This window comes from Sander lucioperca, chromosome 1 (assembly GCF_008315115.2).
Source record: "Sander lucioperca isolate FBNREF2018 chromosome 1, SLUC_FBN_1.2, whole genome shotgun sequence".
In the NCBI taxonomy this organism is placed as follows: domain Eukaryota; kingdom Metazoa; phylum Chordata; class Actinopteri; order Perciformes; family Percidae; genus Sander; species Sander lucioperca.
The window spans coordinates 15,702,945-15,723,854 of NC_050173.1; the positions used below are offsets into that span (position 1 = coordinate 15,702,945).

Sequence of the window (20,910 nt, forward strand, 5' to 3'; positions counted from 1 at the left end):
AAATCCCCAACACACACACAGACCAGACACACACAGAAGTTAACAGCCTACGTGACATCACATGGAGAGAGGAGCCGATTGAACACAGTGGAGCTGAGCCGGGACAGTAAGGGGTTTGGGAAAACGTACGGCAGTGAAAGATAAGGATAGCGCAGTGGTTGTGGAATAATTCGTCCTTCTCAAGACTGATCTTCGGTCACTTTTCCGCTTCAGGATTTTTTTCGGCTGAAATGTTTTAGGATCCGATGGCAGGTTTGTAATTATGTCTGCTAATTTGTCATGTTTGTTTGAGTTGCTACAAAAACATACAGCTGCTGATGAATAATTTGACCTAACATTTGAAGACAGGAAAAGTGTCTAGAGACGGTTTAACTTAACTAACGTTAGCTTCGTAACGTTACTTTTTGAACTCCGTTCACACATTTAGTGCTTCAATGCTGCCTTTTGCTGGAGGCAAACAGCCTAACTGTTCCTTGCTCTTGTGGAAAAATGACGTTAAAACTGTATTTTCCCCTTAACACACCAATTCGGCATAACTTGAATACACCAAGCATGTAGCCTATTACGTCCACAAACCCCCAAAGTTAAGATTGCTCTTCGATTCATTGAGCTAACAAACGCGAATGGTGACCGCGATATAGCAGTCAGAACTGGTTGTAAACGTCGATATATGATGACAAAGAGAGTTGTTTGGTAGAGTTTATGGATGCCGAATTTACTAGCCGACCCTAATGATCCGACGGTCTTAATGGGGGTTAAGTTCATTTTGTTTTATTTAGCAATAAGCAAGAAATCATCATATTTTCGAGTTTTGAACCAGCAGTGTCGTGTTCATTAGTTGCCTGTGCAAGGGGAGATGCGCTTAGACGCAGTGTAGAAAGGGACATGAATGACCTCCTGTATTTTTCTCTAAAGTTTTTGCTTCTTTCCGTCTATCGCATAGACACTTTGATTTTAACCTATGAATGTTTGGCTTGTATTTCAAATTTAATCGAATTAACGTGCAGCACATGTTTACATCAGGAGTTGATGGTAACATCAAGCAAGGGCACAGAGGCAAACGATGAATATAGTGTGAAGTGTGAAAGCTGTCCCTCACAAACTTACTAATTGAATATATCACGTACTTATAAGTTTCATGTCCTGTGAGGCATGGCTATTCACAGCCAAACATACAGTAGTAGGCATAGTGTAACTCCATAGTAAGGACTGGTTTGATTTGTCAGATTATTTTTTGGGTTGTAATTGGTATCATTATTATATTAAGATCAAGAATGCTGAAACTGTTTAGTACTCCAACAACTACTTGATTGAATTACCCCACGCGTTGTTCAAAACAGTATCTTTGTGAACTATTCCAGACAGACAGCAGCACTATAACTGTCCAGCTACACACCTGATTTTCTTCTGATTGACCCATTCAAACTCCCTGCAGATTAATTATCGTTAATTTCAAGGGAAATATAGAAAATCCACATGTTGAATATTGTCAACAAACAACCGAGACAGACAGGCCAGTTGCAGTGAGGGTGTCTGTCCTGCTAAAACCCATCTGGTAACGTGTCCCACCTGAAGCAGTCAGTAATGATATTCCAAATGGTTCTGGTCAGGATTAAGAGTCTTCTCTCTCTTTGGCAGAATCCTTCATCCCTGTTGTGGTGCGGTGCTGGGTCTGAGCACGGAGCTAACACTGCGGGATAACAATCACCAGGCCTAAGGGCCACTGGACCATTAAGACATGCTGGCTGCCATGCTGCGCCAGAGTTCTGGTGGAGGATCAGGAGGAGGAGGCGGTGGTGGTGGTGGTGGTGGTGGTGGCGGCGGCGGCAGCAGCAGTGGCGGAGGTGGTGGAACCAAATTCTCTCTAGGCATCTCCCGACTCTCCAGCTCCAGCTTGGGTTCAGCAAGCCCTAGCAGTGCGGGCCCCTGGGTGCCAGGCAGGGTCTCAAAGAGCGGCTTGGGGAGCTCGGACAGCCCAGATATCCCCGTCTCAGACCCAGTCTATATTATGCAGCTAGTCAGTGATGTGCGCAAGTTTGCTGATGTGCTTCTACAACTCAAAGAAGTTTTCAACTGCAAAGGTATGTTTGGAAAGAGTTACCACTGGCATTGCGGGAAATGTGGCAAAAATACACACTGTTCTAACTTTCTGCTGTGGTAATTGCTCTTTCTGCTCATGATAAAAAGTGGCCAACACATCACGCTCTTCTTCTAAACAATACTTATTGAGGTGCCGATGTCTCACACCTGGCATAATGAATCCTATCAATTATATTCACACTAGTAGATTCAAATACTAACTGCTGCTGTCTTTTTTAAGGTAACCTGTTAATGATTTGTTGCCACAACAATTGGTCATTGTGGATGTGGACTTTTTTAGTAAGTTCAAGTTTTAGACTGCACCCCAACATGTCCTAACATCTTGTTTCCTGTTACTTGGGATGCCATGAGAACATTAGTGTGTTTAAACTCTGCCCTCTCTGCTTTGTCATTATTAAATTTGGCTCATAAATATCTTTTAAAAATCTGAACCTGTGGCAGTGTAGAGGGGAAAAATGGGCAATAGACGGCGTGAGCACAGCAACAAGGTAACGGCTGTCAGTCAACTCTTGTGTACACACTGTTGCTTTCACCACAATGTACACAGTCCCAGGTCTGTCTACCTGTTTTGTCCCCCCTGTGGCCTTGGCTGCTCGGTCAGTCAACCAGCCTTATCTCACTTTTACTTTGGTTCTAGCCCTCCTTGTTTCTATCTGTACAGTAGAAAATACAAACATGTAATAGTCTCTCTAAAAAATTAATAATTTACTACACAGTAAGGATTCACGATATTCTGGTTAGCTTTCAGGTCAAGGTAAGCAATGCCACAAATGTTGATATTAGTCAGAGTAAATTACCCTATAAAGACATTTTAACATCAAATGATAAGGATCATTTCACACTGTACAATGTTCTCTCTGTTAAATGTTCAAAATTACACTGACCGCAGCATTCCAGCAGGCACTTTTGACACCCAACAGAATAAAACACCCTCCTAAGCCAGTAATATAGGCTATGAAATAGATCATTTCCAAACCATAGTGAAGTTGTGTATTTGTGTGGGCGGTTATTACATTCCTGACTTGGTACGTTCGGTGTTGGCTTTTGGATCAGACCTAGATCTGCTAATCCCCAGACCTGGTTTGGAAAGGTCTAAGTAAGATGAGGGGAAGGCGCATGTGGTGGTGGTACCCGTTATTCCCCCATTACCACTGTGCCATGACATCCAAGCCCGGGAAAAAAGAATCGCAAGCTGGACATGTCGGCATTATAGAGAGTAGGACTCACAGAGACCACATTTTTTTTTTTTAAGCTTGAGAGACTTTTCAATGACCTGTCAGTATGCCAAGGATCAAAGCATTAAATCCTCATGTGCAAGAGATCGACATAAGAACTATACCGTAATCTTTCATGGCTTCACATTATTTGTTTCTGACCTAGTTGAGTGTTCCCAACCACAGATACAGTTGTAACTTTGTCCGGTTTGATATCAGATTAAGTAGATCAACATACAGCATGCACGCACAGGCCCTTGCTAGCTACCAAGGTTGCATAGCTGTCATACTAGAAATTTTGCCCTTGCTGCTTGTCATTAAGAAACCGGTTTATAATCTCTGTTCTTTCCAAAAGGAGGATACCTTAAATGGGTTTAAAAATAAACTCATGACAAATGCAATTCAGCAACTGTGTCGGCCCACACTGCTGCTAATGCTAACCCACAATTTACAGGTCCAGTAAGCACAAGCTCAATTATGCAAATGTAGCCACTGAGATGCCAACACATGATTGGAAAGCAAAGTATTCCCATTAGACGGCTTGTTTTGGCTAAACGCAGGAAAGGGCAGATTTGGGGAAATAGGCTGATTAGGATGTAGAAAACAGACCTATTGAGGAATTAGCAAAGAGATCATTGTGTCTCAAAGTAATGTTTAAACTCCAGGAAATAAGTTGGGGAGAATGTTTGACGCATCAGTGATTTTTACACTGGAATCCCATGCAAACACACACCTCATATTAAGGTATTTGGATTTAATTTTGTTGGTCATATCAGGATGGTTGTCATCAATAAACATCTTCAAAGTGCCATTGTGGAGGTTTGGCACTCTCGGGCTTTAGCAGAGCTGGCTAACAGATTGTTAAGAGTCAATGGCTTGTGCTGTGATTGGATGTGATTTAAACCCCCCCCTCTAATTTATGGCCATATTGTCTCTGCAGCAGTTCACAGTAGTTCAAACCTCTCATTACTCTGGCCTCTCACTGAAACCTAAGTGAACCCTCCTTTTTTTTTTTACCACGCAGGGCCAATAGTCAAGAGCAATATTCAGCTTAGAGCCCTGTACCTCTCGCAACAGTGCCTGCATTCACAGTCAACGATGTGAGTCTGACACCCATTGTCCCCGGAGGCATCTGCAGACTAGCATGCTGCTGCTAACTGGCAGCTTTTGCAGAAATGATACTTTCCCAAGTCAAGAATAGCTATGGCCTATGGGATTGGTCCCTGGGGGCTTCTTCAGCCATTAAGAATGTTTTATTTATAAAAAAAGTTTATTTTTCTAGCAATGCACGTCGACCATAAATGGTAATTATAATGTAGTTGCTGTTCAGTTGTGGTTGGAGGAAATGACGCATGACTGAGTTTTGTTTTTTAGTAGTGCCTGAGAAGAAATTTGTGTTTATGTGCCTTCATTGTTGTCAGGTCAGTGTAGACGTCACTTCACAGCATCGCCACAGTTTGACAGATATTTACATTCTTCCTTAAGGTCTTACGTTGTCCAGTGGACACTTGTGTGAAGGACATATCAGTAATTGGAAGGGCTTATTATTTTGACGATTGGTCTTAACTGGGGTCGCAGGGGAAGTTTGGGGACCGGGTGAGCGTAACAAACACCTGGCCCTAGCGTGTCCTCGTTCACAACAAACAGGCTCCCACACTGTTTTGGAGTTGCTGTGTTTTGCAGGATCTGCTCTGCACGAGATTGTCGTGCGTCTCATTATCTATTCTTAGGAATGAGGATGCATTGTTGTGGCTGCCTGTCTGACTGGGACAGGTGTGTTGTCAGTGGTTTTCATGCTCCAACGCTGCCAAGCAGAATGATGACCAATTCTGTGCGTCAGCTGCTTAAGAATGAAAACAGCACCAGCGAGCAATTCAGTCAGTGAAGCTGCAGACAGGGTGTTGCAGGAAAGCTTTTTAGTTTGAATGCTACACTTCATGTTTATAATTCTATTAAAGTTCTAAATCTTAAGTATCTGGATCTGTCTGATACCTTGTCACCTCTATTAATAACACCTTTCCTGGGATATCTGCATACACAGCCACTACTCCCTGCCACACACTCCCCCTGTCTCACATACCCTGCGTACATACAGAACACCCACTCGTTGCTTGAAACATACGCTGACAGTGAGACATTACTTCATTGAATGAATTCAGTCATACATACAGTATTTGTCCATCCAATTCAATGTTCAATGCAGCACGTCTGTTTAGCCGCCCAAACCTGCCGAAAAGGCCATCCTGCCAATGTAACTTCTACATATTTCACAATCCCCATCTCATCATTAGTCACAGTATTAATTTGTCAGTGTTAATGTATGACTGAAGTCATACCCTCTTATGTCAGCTGTGCGTTTTACTTCAAGTCATAAGCACCGAGTCATAAGTGTCTTCAGTTAATCAGTATAGGCTTTTGGAGGTTCTGGGTTGTAATAATTCACAGGGCCCTGATTAAAATGTTTCGCAGGTCTTTTATAATGTTCAGTAATACTCTGTAATGCACCTGACCACTCATTAAGGTACACTTTTGTGGCACAGAGCCAAAAATGTTTTTAGAGTTACTATTCTTTTTTTTTTCAAATCATTGATAGTAAGGAAAATGTTACAATGGTTACATTGATGTTAAACTTTTAACTTATGCTTTACTGAGTTGCATTTTTGGCTTTATTGTTGTGCCTTTTATTTGAAATGTGCTGGAAAGATGTGGGGGAAATAAGTGATTTTTCTCTATTTGGAAGCTGGTTAAGTATTCTGCCATGATGCTAAAGCTTTGTGGGAAAGTGATTTTGGTCGGGGTCCTCAGAGAAAGCCTAAATGCTATTTTAGCGATTTGTATTCTAAATCACCCCTTGTGAAATACCAGCCTAAAATTAGCCCTACTTGGGCTTTTCACTAACCATTCCAGACTGTCTTAATGGCTGTAACTGTGCTCTGTTTAGACAGTCTATCCCACTGGGTCTGGGAGCCACTGTAAAGTATTGAAAGCTTCTTCTTGCCTCCAAAAAGTTCCTTTTATGGTTCTTTTACTGTGGCCATATATTTAAAGCCACTGTAAATTACCACAAGCACGAGACAACTAGCCTTCCTTACTTTTAAAGTTGCCTCTTGAAGATCAAGTTACATTCATGGGTTGGGAGTCTTGATTTAATCATACTTATCTTCCTTACTAAGCTGCCTAACAGGATTTATTACATTACCTTAATTGTTTTGGGTGATCTCTGTTTAAAAGCACAGCTATTGTCTAATTGATGCCGTGCTAGGGTTAGATCTTTGGATTGGTACGCCTGGGATTAAAGTGCAGAGTATTGGGACATATGGCAGGTCCATTTATTCCATCTGCCTGAGGAAAGAGGACATGAAATCATCTACTTTTCAGGGCACCATCAGCTGAAAATCTATCTTTTGGCTGTGCACAATGTATACAGGTGGCAAAACCATGTTGACTTGTCAAGTTTAATAGCCCAACTGCACTTGAAGATTTGTAAGTTGTTTTCAAATTGTAACCCAAGGAAGCTCCCTCTCTGTGGGTCTCTCTCCTTCCTTCCCTCTGGTAAGATTTATGGTTATGGGCTATGTTTTTGCTGGGGCAGCTTTGTTCTGGGAGGCTGTCGATGTCTGCCACACACTAAGATAAAGCTTCAGGATTCCCACACTACACATGAGAAGCCAAGGATTGTGGGCTCTGACAGGGGGCTGTACTTTAGAAACACCGTTCTGGAGGCTTCTTATACACAGTTGAGGCTTTTAGTCCAACTGAAGTATTAGGGATATAAAAGATGGCAGTATTTTTCAGTAGTCAGAATGGCAGATTTAACCAACACCCGTTTGGTTGCGTGATCAGAAAACCTCCCCTCGCCCTTCTTGGATTAAGGCTTTGAAACAAAGAATGGCAAAATGATCCTCTTGAATAAGCTTAAGTAGCCCTTGAATCTGTAGCCTCGACCCCTGCATTGGATTAAAGTCATCTAGAATTAGGCAGGGCAGCATTAATTGACATCCTGCATTTTTAAACAGCATCAGTGGTGCAAATTATTCATTCAGTAATACGGTCATTTGATTCAGATGCATCCACTAGTGGGGATACAAAATGTATGAGATGTCTTTAAGATTCATGGCCATGTTTGTGATTAATAACAACCTCATAAAACACAGTGTATCTTTTTTTGTGGTTGAAAGCTTGATTTGAAACTCAGCAGAATTGTTTAGATCATAAATCAAACCAACTGCGACTCCTGCTCTTGTTCTGTCTGTTGTTACGCAACAGCTGGCCATCACAGATTGAATATAAAGATTTTGTAGAAGATACACATTTTTTCTGGATTGAAATTACAGGACACTTAACATGCATTGTACACAGTCCCTCCAGAAAAACGCGATTATGCGATCGCATTATTCAATGCATAATCAGCCAAAGTCCGCATATTTATACGGGAGCCGCATTTTTTCAAATACGCCGCACTTTCGCCGCATAAATTGCCGATTTCCACGCAAAATATGCGGGGCTTGCATGATTTCATAATCCCCGCATTTTCGTTGCAAAAAAGTCCCATATATCTCAGCAGAAAGTTGAAAAATGTTGCGTTTACTTCACACAAGAGCAACCATTTCCCCCTGTTGCCATGGGAACGTTATGAAGTGACGTAATTATGCGACGTGAACATCGAAAAGCTGCAAACCCCGCGATGAAGCCATGATGAAACCGCAGTTTTTGCAAGTTCCCGCAATTTCATCGCATAAAATTGCATAAATATCCCGCATATTTCATCGCATTTTTAAAAAAAACGTGCCACATAATCAAGGATTTTTGCCCGCAACAATCACAAAAGAACTCCGCATTTTTCTGGAAGGACTGATAACAAAGTCTAACTCATTCTTAGATCAGCAAATCCCTATGTCATGAAGCCAAATAACATGGACTGCTCTGAACTCCTTAAGTCTATGTCTTCTGTTATTTAGGAGCATATCTATGTGGTGAAAGATAAATCCGCCGTCTATTCACCTTAACTGCGCTTTCGGCGAGCCGACTTTGCAAGAAAGAATTTGTACATAAGAGTCAACCATAGTGAATTGGTAAGATGGTGCAGGTGACAGGTGTCTATTTCAATTTCAGCCTGTCATCAAAGTAAGTAATGGGTTTTAACATGCTGTTTATGTTCAGTTCAGCACAGGCACTAACTGTGTTTACTCACGGCATGACGCAGGTATCCCAGCCTCCCTGGTCTGTCAGTGAAATTTGGGTAAATAGTTTTCAATCTTAAACACTGATTTTGTGTTTTATCAGTTTCTTCAGATGGTATTGCAATTCCCTGTGTAGCAAGGGCTAGGCTGAGCATAATTAGCCTTGTTTTTCTGCCAGAGCCAACCTTAGGGCATGCTTGCATGTGCTTGTGTCAGCCCCATGCTGGGTACAGCTCATAACTCGTTAAAGGCCAGTGGAGCTGATGGGGGAGAGAGAAGGATAACCAGCTACTGTCTTTGTCCACAACATTCTGTAAGTTTAGGAACTCCGTTGCTGTGCTCAGTGAAAGGAACAGAGACCCTGTTTGATGTGGAGGCAGACAGACCGAGCGTGAAGCATAGCCAGGATCAATTGGAGTCTGTCGTGTCTTGTGAGACTCCAATAAGGTCTCATTGGGGTGTAGAAAGGGCAGGGGAGGAAAGTGGAGCTATTGGGGTGTGATTGAACTTGCCAAAGCAACCGGCACACAAGCAACAATACCCTTATCTCTCTTGAATCGGCTTCTTCAAACGGATTATGGCTTCCTAGAACAGTGTCTTTTCACCTTACCAATTGTTAGGATTGAATTTACGAGCCTCTAAATCTGCATATTTCATAACTTTCAATTAATGATGATGGGGCCCATGCAGGAGGCCCCTTGGCATTAGATTTTTAGTACCTTTTTGAAAGGACTGACAGGAGTCCATCAGCATTGCCTCCACAGCCCTAAATGCTTTCAACCCCATGTAAGGCCGGTGTCTGCTTGAGCTTTTAATTGTAACCTTGGTAAGAAGGAAAACATTGCCTTGTGTTCATAGAGGGCCATTGTTTTTCTTGAACTCCTGATTATCTTCTTTGTCTTCCAACTGAAATTATTCTTGAAATGCAAGGTATATTTTATCCCAATTCCCTTCTTATAAACATTTTAAAGTAATGCCTTGACAGTTATGAGAATACGTTTTCTAGTGCACACTTTCTATCACACAAAGCCCATTCTCTCAGGATTAGGATGCTAGTAAAGCTAAACAGTGTCCTCTTGTTCTCAATGCTGTTTGTCCCCCAACCTCAGCCCCCTCACCTCCCAGTTTTTCCCCTTGACAGGTGTACTAAAGGGGCCCATCTTTGTACTAGTTGGGCAGCTCTCCCACCTCCCATCTCTCTGGCCTGCTGATGTTCCTTTGCCTTCATTACACAGCTTGGGGAGCAACTGTAGTCTCTTCAGCCCAATGCCTGACTAGTTTGGCTGCCAGCTCGAGGTTGGACGGTGGGGGGATTTGCAGTTTCTCTTCAAGAAAGCATAGTTGGAATGCCAACCTTCAGAGCTTTGCATCAACAGTAGGTGGTGGTGGAGATGTGGGGGATATCCAGAGAGAAAGGTTGCCTGTCTTCCCTCACTGTGACAGACAGCTCCAAAGAGAAATGAAAGAGGGGGTAAAACAAATTCTTCACTTCGCACTGGGTATCTCATTTATATGCGAACAACTAAAGAGAGAAATATCCAAGGGTAAATGTGGCTGTTGACTAGAAAGATATCTTGGAACTTTTTACTAGGCCACTCTTGGAAATTTGGATCGCCTAATTGTCAATTCAGATCTTTATTACTGGAGTTTGCAATGTGTCGTTATATCTTGTGTTCCTCTCTAGTAGTCAAACATAAGCATTATCTATCTTCAGCCTTCGTTGAGCATAATTTTCCATTAACTTTTGGTTTCCTGAGCTAACAGCTAACAAGCCTTACAAAGGCAGTAGCCTGCAGAGTGGGAACATAAAAGCCCCCCACCTAGGTGGAAGGTGCTGTGTGTCTAGCCTCAAGGCCTTTTTAAACGCCAGCTCTTTGTGCATGCAGTCATGGGAAAAAGTGCTTCAAAGGTGAAGCAACAGGGAATGCCTCGGTATGAGCATAGAAGTCTGGGAAGGCAAAGTCACCCTGCCTTTTACCAGCTGCATGTAATCTGCTAATCCGTAGAGTGGACCGCCGGTGGTCCGTCGACAGAGGTGGACCAGGGCCACTGACCACAGGAAGTTTGCTGGGGAGGGGATATCAAGAGATGTATGGGCCACCCATTGCAGTGACCCTGCCCAAGTGTTAAAGGTTAAGTGGACCCATTTTGCAAAACCCCCTCACTGTTGGGCAAATAGTTAAAATTTAGATTGAAACGATAGTCATTTTTATCATCATGCATAAATTCCCTTTAAGATGCTGTTATGGTGAGGGGGTAATGTGAAAGAATGTGGCATTTCACCCTAGCCAATTAAAGAAGAATCCATTTGAACAAAACAAAGATTATTGAGTGACACAGTGGTTGATTATTAGATCAACATTTGGATGCTTGTCTTTTGAAGAAGGGGGCAAGTCTCATAGGAGCCCCTTGAAACCTAGCCTTACCCTTGCTTTTGATGAATGGACAATTTCTTTGAAACAACTGCCACTACAGAGTCCTAGTTGGTTATTTAGGGGTGAGTAGCTGGAATGTCCAGCTGTTGTCTGACTCAATAGGACACATTGAGAGGTTTTGATTGACATTGGTCATGACTAGCCTGTTCAACATCCTATTTAGCCCCCTCTGCCATGAGCTGCTTCCATTTGATCGGACCTCTGCAGACCCAGTTGTGACATGTTTAGTGATTTCACACTTGCTTTGTGGCAATAAGCACCCCTCCGTTCCCTCAAATGTTTTGAAGCATAGATAATACATTGCTCCCATAATTTGCAATGCATGACTGAGCATAGCTAGGGCCAGAGCGAAAGGAATGTTGCCAAGTCATATTGTGTCAGGCCCTAGTGGAAGTTTTGTTCTTCAAAGAGTCAAGCCATTGATGCTTAGTCCCCAAACTGAAAGAGGTTCTTTATAGTACACATCAAGGAAAAGCATCAGCATTTTTTTTTTTTTAGCATTGATAGCCTTGAGCGACAAAAACATTCTATTTCTTATATGGTAGTCTATACATTGTGGGCAGATGTTAACTATTACAAACATTTTCACGTTGAATGATTGAGTCTAAGATACTTTAACTTTCTACAAATAACCGTTTTTGTTCTTGCCCCAATATCCTTCTGTCTCTCTCCGTCTTTTCTTTGGGTGCTACCAAACTGACACATCTATTAAACTAACAGTATGACTTGTGTATTACAAGTCAGAATGCTGACTGTTACAGTCTGTTACATCTGTTGTGTGACACCAGTAGGCCTGCACGATTCAGGGAAAAATATGAATCACGATTTTTTAGCTTAGAATTGATATCACGATTCTCTGCCACGTTTTTTTTTTTTTTTTATCACGAAGTGTAATGTTTATTGCACACATGAACCATGACAAAACAAAACAAAACAAATTGGCAGTACCAAACATAGATTTTTTTTTGTTGGCACCTATAGCACATTGCGCATCACCACAAGCCTGTAAACATAGAGGCTTCAATGAAGAAAGAAAGTACATACTGGCCATTTAAATACAGTAGGCTACCAAAAATAGTGACATAACACATTGAACTAAATATGGCCCTGATACAGGCTCTATCTGAACTCCTTGAACATGTCTTTACATAATTAAAACATGTCAATCAACATGCTGCAGCTACAGCTTCAGTCTCTAGAGAAATGGAGTTTGTCAATTGCCAATTTAAGTACATTATCAAAAACAGAATTATTTCTTAGCACACTCTTTAACTGCTTGCCTTTTTATAGAATTAACATTCAACTGGCCATTCAAGTAGGTTACCAAAAATAGAAGTTTAATGCACTGCGCTGAATATGGCCCTGAACATGGCTCTAAATAGGCTAATTGAAACGTCTTTCGGACCTCTTTCCTTATACGGCTTCATCATATTGCACTTAGTGGTGACGTTTGAGGTGCTGGTAAAGATTTGTGGTGTTACCTTGCGGTGCTGCATGCCTTGCAAATCACATCAGACTGACTCTTGTCGTCTTGCTTGAATCCAAAATACTTCCACACCACCGAATGCGAGCCTTTTTTCGAACGAGTTCGGTTTGAGACTGAGTGGTTGGCTGATTCTCGTAACTAGTACCTGGGTTTTCATCAATATCCATTTGGTTTATTTCCGAACTACTGCGCTCGCTCGACGAGTGAAACACGTGACTAAAAGGCGCTTTGTCATTGGCTGAGGGTGAAGCCGATTTATCGTGCAGGCCTAGACACCAGTAAATCAAACTCTGTTGTACTGTGTGTTAAAACTGGACCATTGCATCAACCCTGCAGGTTAACATTGGACCTGTATAGAGGCTTGTAGTTTGTGGGGTACCAAAGAAATAATTTCACATTGAAACACTGCAGTGGCCTGAGGGTCAGAGGGTGTAGGGAAACCTAGACTACTGATTCACAAATGTCCCAGCTAGAGAATATTGCTATGTCTACAGGTTTCATTGCGTCCCTACATACTGCATAGACTAAATCAACAAATGTGATATTCTTTCCATACCAGATTCTAAGGATAACATTTTATCATATGGGAGTCTATGGCCTTATGTTTGTGGGTCCATAACATTTAAATGTCGAAGAGTCTCTGCTCCAGAAGAGCATCAGAATGTTTTGGTATTGAGGTGTCATCTCGATGGTGAATGATCCGACAATGTTTTCATTATGGATCCCCCTCCACCCCTCACTCCTGCAACTCCCGTCCCTGCTCCCTTACAAGAGGCTGGAATGTAGGGTTTCCATGACGCTAATGAAGTAAAAACCTGGCAATGTGTTACTGGCAGCCTCCGAGCAGCTCCTGATCCGCGGCCTCCTTCTCATCAGGATCAGAGCCTGATCCCCCTGTAGCCTTCATTCACCAGGGCTTATTATGCCCAGGAATGTCTCTCACTCACTCCTTCTCTCATAACCCCCACTGAAGCAGGGATGTGGGGTGCAGGGGTAAATTTGGGACAAATCCCAAGGGAGAGTACTACCCCAAATAACACACAACCCCCACCCCCCATACACACCCAAACTTCTCCTATCACTCCTAACAATCCTCCCACTGCTAACCATCACACATGGACAAAGACACACACACACACACACACACACACACACACACACACACACACTCCAATCCCTCTTTCCCGTGAAAAGCTGCCGTTGTGATTTATTGTTCCATAAATGCTTCATGTGACAGACCCATAAGGCGACCAACCCACTGTTTGCTAGTGGCCCCAGGGACAATAGTGAGTTTTCAGCACTCAAACAAGTCCTCATGCAAAACTCAGTGGTCTTCCCTGGGGAAAAAATAAAGATCTTGCCAGCAGCTTGTTTGTTTTCACATGGCTAATATTTGCAAATTGAGCCATCGTATGTCATTGCGACTTCTTCCACCACATTTTCCTTTCCAAACTTTATTTTTCCCGTCATAAACATGACAATAACACAAATGCACTAGTCAGATGTCCCTTCAACCGGCCCTCCTTGGTGGGAACGAGTCTTCTTCTCTTTGTGTCTCATGCAGAATGGCAGTTGAGGGGTTAAATAATCAGTCTCTGTACATTATCCTGTGTCCTGCTGGGCTGGTGGACGCAACCATAATGTCTTGCTAATTAGCCACCATTTAGGATGGTCCAATAGGCCACACAACCGCCATTGAAGATTGAAGCCCATGGAGTTTTGCAAAGGAAGACCCTCTGTCTCGTGGGCATTCATGGTTTAGGCTTGTCCTTAATAAACATCTTGCTTGCCCAGGCTTGATGCCTCCAGGACTCAGGATTCAGTTACTCGGTCGATGAATGGGGTGTATAGCCTGTGTAGGGAAGATTTAGGCCATTGTGTGTATTTTGTCATTGAAAGGATAATGTCCATAAATGGGATCTAAACTGACCAGGACCAATTAAGGGCTTAAGGGTTGAAGCGGCTCATTGTAAACTTTGACCCTTATCATATTATTGTGGGTCAGGGTCTCTGTATAAGGCTGTAAGAGATAAGGACTTTGAAAAGACTCGGTTCTGTTAACAGCAAAATACTTTTGGTTAAAGTAAAATTATATATCGTATATTTTTTTTAACATTTACTAAAATACTGGTTAATTGTTCTGTTTTTGTTGTTTTTTCTCTGAAAAGAATCTAGTTGTGTGCTTTCTTTCAATGCAGACTTCCTGTCAAGTATTTCACTTAAAGATTTTTGTATATATATTTTTGACCCAGTGTAAATGGGAAAGCACCATTCACAAGGTTTGTAATGGAAATGAATACAATTATACATGTCATACCACTACAAAACCACTTGGCACAGTCTTTCTCCTTTACTCGGGATTGTACAGTCATTTTCTTAAATACCTAGTAATACAGGCGACCAACAAACAGAATGACCTTCTCTGTACGTTCATGTGCATTGATTATATAGAAGTATTGAGTCTCAGTTTGATGTGTGGTTGTGCCAGAAGCAAACCGCTGGCCCTTTTCCTGCCTCGTGAGGAGTTGGGCAGCTGAAACAAAAGGACAAGAGGCTTTCATCATCAAAAACCACTAGGTCCTTGGCACTAGAAGGAGCTGTGCATGGCATCTGATGAAGATGGATGAAGAGGGTTGCTATAGTGAAAGATGGGACTCTCCAGGTCCTGAAGCATTTGGTAAGCTAGAAGCAACAGGGAATGTTGGCATGGAGTAGTTCATGTGGAAGTGGAACAGTCTGGGATTTGTGCTGTCTTATGTCATCATTTTGGTGTGTCCAGGGTTTTTAAGCAGCGGAGTTGATTTGTTTGTGTGTGGATGTTTGGGAAGTGCTTAATGTTCACCTGGAATTGCTGGAATTGCCTTGTGAACTACTTGCAGTGTTGTTTCCCGGAGTTATTGCACCTTATCCAATTACTCCAGCTCTTTGGGTTCATGTTAAGTGGCCCATTGTTGATTTGCAGAGTGTGCTGATTGGCTGCATTGAAGTTGTCAATAAAGCAGCAGCAAGTATAGCCATTTGGCACATGGGTAATGACTGCCGTGTCTCATTAATGGAGACAAAAACGGGCTGCCAGAGTCCTATGAGAAAGCTTCATACAACATACAGAAAACACAAAAGTCTGGTCCTCTATAGCTTTTTGTTGATAGTTAGTGGGGGGATTTTGGATCGCATATTGATTTGATTATTGTTGTGATGTTGTAACCTGTTGGACAATGTGAACTTGTCACCTGCTGGTCAGTTGGCTGGATTTCCGGGTCAGGAGTGGACTCAGCTAGCATTGTCATGGCAGCCACACAGACCCAGCATTATTAGCCCCACTGGCGGCACTATTTGTCCCACTCCAAAAAAGAGGGCTAATGAATAAAAGAAAAAATGGGAGACAGCTAAAGTCTTTCTGATCCCCGCTTCCATGAAGTGGTAATCCAGGGGTGATCGTCAGCACAAAATGTGGCTTTGACTGGCTGCATCCATTCTTTTAGTGTGTCTGTTTGTGCGTGTGGGTGTGGTTGTTTTTTTTTGTTTTCACTAACTTTTATTTACTAGGAAGTTACAAGGAGATCTGACCTCATTTATACACATGACTATTATAATACCATTTAAAGCATGACATGAAAACAACCTGCCTAGCAGCCTACTATATATTTAGTGTGATTACAGCTTAGGACCGGAACATATTCTAGTCGAAATGACAATAATGTTGGTCTGACTGCAGTGCATGTGCTGAACTGTTTACATTTTCTTACCTAATTTCTCAACAATGTCAAGAGCACATTACCGAGGTTGCCTTTTTAAACGGTGGTGACTAACTGTTGGCAAAGTCACATCGAGTCACAAAACCACATACCTGAGATACCATGTTTTCTTTGGTTAACTGACTAACTAACTGCTAATTGCAAAAAGAGCACAGTAGGTCATGTTAAGTTATGCACTTGCCTGTCAGGTTAGCACCCTTTTAGTTCTATGTGTAGGTTTGCTGAGTTGTGTGCAATCCCTCTGCCATCTCTGCTTTATGGTTTAGTTGCCTAGACAGACAGTAGTCTGACATGGCTGCCATGGACACTCTTTCAACCAACAAAGCTGGAATGTCATGTAGTAATCCTTTTTCCAGTGAGGTTGCACCATTCATTTAAAGCAGGGAGATTTCTAAATAGCTGGGTTCTAGGTCAATCTGTTCAGGGTTTATAGCACATGATACAATGTTAAGCCTCAGTGTTGAAACACAGTACAAGTCCCATAATTAAAGCATTTTTCAGACTGAAGGCGCAATTCATAGCATGAAATAGCGTCTTGAAAAGCCTTTGCATTGCATGTTCTATAGCACGCCAAATTCATGTCACAATGACTTGTAACAGAGGAAGACTGAACCACGATGATCTCTTATCTTATTGGTCTAACGTTAACCAGGCTAATGGATAGTGTCGGAGCTGTTAAAGAGATTTCAGTGCTTGATATCCACTACGCTGCCTGACGTTGTCTTTACCAATGCCATCATATTAAATGGTTAATTGAGGGTTGATGGGGGTGGGGGGGGGGGCATTCAGATTTTTACAAGTTTTGTAAAATGCTTGCTTTCTAGAAGTTGTTAATAGGCCTGGGCAATATATCGATATAATATCAACATCGATATATGAGGCTAGATATCGTCTTACATTTTGAATATCGTGATGTGACAAAAGTGTTGTCTCTTCCTGGTTTTAAAGGCTACATTACAGTAAAGTGATTTATTATTTGCCTTTACCCACTTAGTCATTATTTATCAAAACTCTCCTTGTGTTAATATTTTGCGAAAGCACGAATAGTCAACACTGCAATAAAAAAAACAACACAAACTTAATTCTTACTCGTCACGTACACACAGTACAAAGTTGTGAAATTCTATTTCTGCATTTTAGCCAATCCTAAGTATTAGGAGTAGTGGACAGCTAATGGCATCAAGGGAGCAACTTGGGGTTCAGTGTCTTGCTCAGGGATGCTTTGACATATGGCCGGAGGAGCCTGGGATTGAACCACCAACCTTGTGGTTATTATTTCGACATCGATGTGTCTGGACAAAAATATCGTGATATCTTATTTTTTCCATATACGTATTGCTCTTGCACTTTCACGTATACGTATACATTGACGTGGCAAAACACAGTCGTGTTTTTGTGTAGGAAGCTAAAGTGCAAGTGAATTCTATAATCCACATCCATCAAGGGCTTGGCCTAAGTAGTAAATAATAATATTCTAAGTCAAATCCATGAGGTTTTACTAAAACTATCCATTATTACCAGTGGTGGAATGTACTGTACTTAAGTATATTTTTCACGTATCTGTACTTTACTTAAGTAGAATCAATAGTGCATACTTTTGACTTCTACTTCGTTACATTTTGCAGCAATTATCTATACTTTCTACTCCACTACATTTCTATAACGTTTCGTTACATTTTCGTTACATTTTCTGATCAGCCCTTATATTTATCTTAAAAACACTCCCGGTCCTCCTCAGCTGTGAAACCACGTACTTGTTGTCCAAGCCCGTGTGTTCTCGCTAGATAAATGTGTGCAGCATTCACTGTCCTGTGGGAAATAATGCAAAGTCGAGCTTCATGCAGAGCACCCTGATAACCAGAATTGTAAGTCAGAATGTAAACTGGGCCACAGATGGTAAGCACAATTAAATTAACCTAAAACTAACTTAATTAAAATGCCACAGCCCATAGGCCTACTGTTTTTTTTTTTTTTTATTATTAAAATATAGACATTAAGAGAATAAATCGTTATGCAAAGTACTTTTACTTTTAATACTTAAAGTACATTTAAAATCAGGTACTTTTTACTTTTACTTAAGTAGGGTTGCCATTGTGGTACTTCTACTTTTACTAAAGTAAATATGTCTCTGGTTATTTGTACTTTTACTTAAGTACTGAGATTCAGTACTTCCTCCACCACTGATTATTACATTGTGACTTTAGGTACATCACAGCCACACAGTGCTTGTTACAAGATATATTGAATGCAACATATCCATTAACCGTTACAGTAAACGTGTCTTTATAACTTTCCAGAGCACCAGGACTGCCTCCATCAGGTGGTACACGAGCGTCTCGGGGAGCTGCTGCGAGTCCTGAAGGCCATCATCAGCAAACACCAGAGCCTCAACTCGGTGGACATCCTCAGTACAGCTGGAACCGTCATCGCCACGGTCAAAGGTGCGCTATGATGACCAGATCTCCCTTCAAAACACACACACACACACACACACACACACACACACACACACACACACACACACACACACAGAACTCACAGCTTTCCTGTGAGACGTACTAGCTACTCCTCCACTCTTCCTTTGGTCTGTTTTCTGTCTCTGCTTATCTAATCCCCCCCTTCTCCCTTGACAGTTTTCTCTATGTTCTCTCGCTCTCACACTGTCTTCCCAAAGTCTTAAAAAGAACCTCCCAGGGAATGTTTCTGAATAGTTTTCTTCTAGCTTCAAAGCAATGCAGCCCTTCAAAAGTCACTCAAGTGCTTAGAATGCAGCAGCATGTGTTTGCAAACCCCATACAGAGAGCAAGAAAATAATATTTGGAAGTCAGATACCTGTTTCAAGAGGCAGGGAAAAGCGGGTGTCCTTTGTGCTTTGTCTGCCAGTCCAGAGGGAACTACACTGAGGAATCCTTTTTCAATCTCTCATTCTCTGAGATTATGATCTGGCATGCAGGTCAATTCTTAACTTGGCCGCCACACAAGAATCCCCTGAGTATACCTTGTCTCAATTTGCATCGCAAAGAGGGACATAGAGGGGCTGCATAGCTTTGAAATGCTTTCACTTTATAAGGAATGGTGACATGTAGAAGTGAGCAAAGCCTGAAGATTCTCTGTGTATGAATGTAGCTCACCTTCACTGAAATATTTGGCATAGGACCATACACAAATAGGTGTGTGCAGGCATGTGGGCCATAAACAATTATTACGTGCATGCAAGTCTCATCTTTCATGCAGTAACTTGACTATTTGTGTGGCATTCAAACATGTTAATGCACAATAGAGACACACAGAGTCAGACCTTTTCAATGAGGAAGACTTGGATTTGACAGCTTAATAGTTGTTTATAGTTGTCTTTGATTTAGGCTCTTACCGATGTTGCATTAATGGGTGGAAGGATTATTAAGAATATAGATTCAAATGTTCAGCTCAAACCTGTCTTATTAATAGCAAGGGCCTTAAGTACACCAGTGTTAGTGCTATATCTGAACAAGTGCCTTTTGATAAAAAGCAAATAGTGTTTATTAATTTACAGCAGCTTTAATTATCTGGTCTTATCTGGTGCAGTGAAGCATGCCATAATGTCTTTTCAGCCACTAGGTGGCCAGCATTGCTCACTTCTTGACCCTCACACAGTGACAATGTGATATCAGCTGTGCACAGTGCACACCAATATTTTCCACTACCAAATCTGAAAGCTGCTTATGTTACACAACATTATGTAAAATGTTATGCTATTATATTTATTTTTGTTCTGATGTGATTTTAATGTTAGAAAAAAAAAAAAAATTAAAAGTGTACTGAGAATCCTGTTAATTTTTTTTCTAGTGGAGTTTGTATTGCATTTAAACACAAGATCAAACAGTTGTTCATACAGAGTTGTGTCACTTCCTCCATCCTGTGACATATCCAGTCACATGCCAAGTTGCTAAACCTTCGCGTTATTCACTATTGGAGGACGAGTTCCCCCATGACCTGGTTTCTGCGTAGGACTGTGCAGCTGACGAGTGTTCCGAGAGTGTTGTGCTTTTCCAGTGAAACAATACCATTTTTCCCCAATGATGTAACTTCCACGTTTGGAGCACTGGTTTGGGCCTGAGCGAGTATTGGCATTGTATTCCAGCAAGCCTCAGGATGTCCTGTTGGGGGTAGGGGTTGGAGAGAAGAGGAGGAGATGTAACAGCACAAGAGAGTTGTGTGATTTGAATGGTGGTGGCTACAGAAGCTGGCCTGGGGTTGGAAGAGGCTCCCAGGGCCCCATGGACATTTCACCGCTTTTGGGATCCTTTTCGCAGCCTTCCGACAGAATCTTAAAACTTCCTGCCTGAGTCTGAGAGAAGAAGTGCTCCTTTGGCTGGATAGAGGAACATACTATCGGAATGAAAAGTAACTTGTTGGGTGGCATCTTTAAGGTGTTTGGGCAGAAAATCCACTCAAAGTAGCCTAGTGGTTACTGTTATGATCAAGACAACTTATTGCTATTAAACAGGAGAAATGCTGAAGAATGTTTTGAGGTAGGTAATTGGTAGTTTTGTAGCTCAGTATACTTCTCTGACAACTCTTTTCAAAAGACCTGCAATTTATAAAAGCTAATGAGGAAGCATCTTAGCATTTGGTAAGCATTGGTAGGAGGGTGCTCTTCAACTCTCAAGGACCTGGCCAAAGAGTTAGGATTGTAAGTGCAGACCCGTACTGTTTGAAGCATTCTTCCTTAAAGATTAGAGAAACTACTCAAGATAAGTT

General features: G+C 41.8%; 1 protein-coding gene across 5 annotated transcripts in view; it reads left to right on the top strand.

Annotated features, from left to right (window-relative positions):
* arhgap29a (Rho GTPase activating protein 29a) overlaps positions 1–20,910 on the top strand; it is a 41,034-nt gene continuing 20,124 nt past the window's right edge. The window contains exons 1-4 of one of the 5 annotated variants that reach the window (XM_035999456.1): positions 1–252; positions 1,639–1,780; positions 1,811–2,081; positions 18,468–18,611. In XM_035999456.1, the coding sequence (XP_035855349.1) occupies positions 1,739–1,780; positions 1,811–2,081; positions 18,468–18,611 (457 nt within the window). In that variant the 5' untranslated portion in view covers positions 1–252; positions 1,639–1,738. Of the gene's footprint in view, positions 253–1,638; positions 2,082–18,467; positions 18,612–20,200; positions 20,682–20,910 lie in introns of those variants that run through there. The other 4 variants (XM_031307771.2, XM_035999454.1, XM_031307772.2 and 1 more) reach the window with 4 other exon arrangements.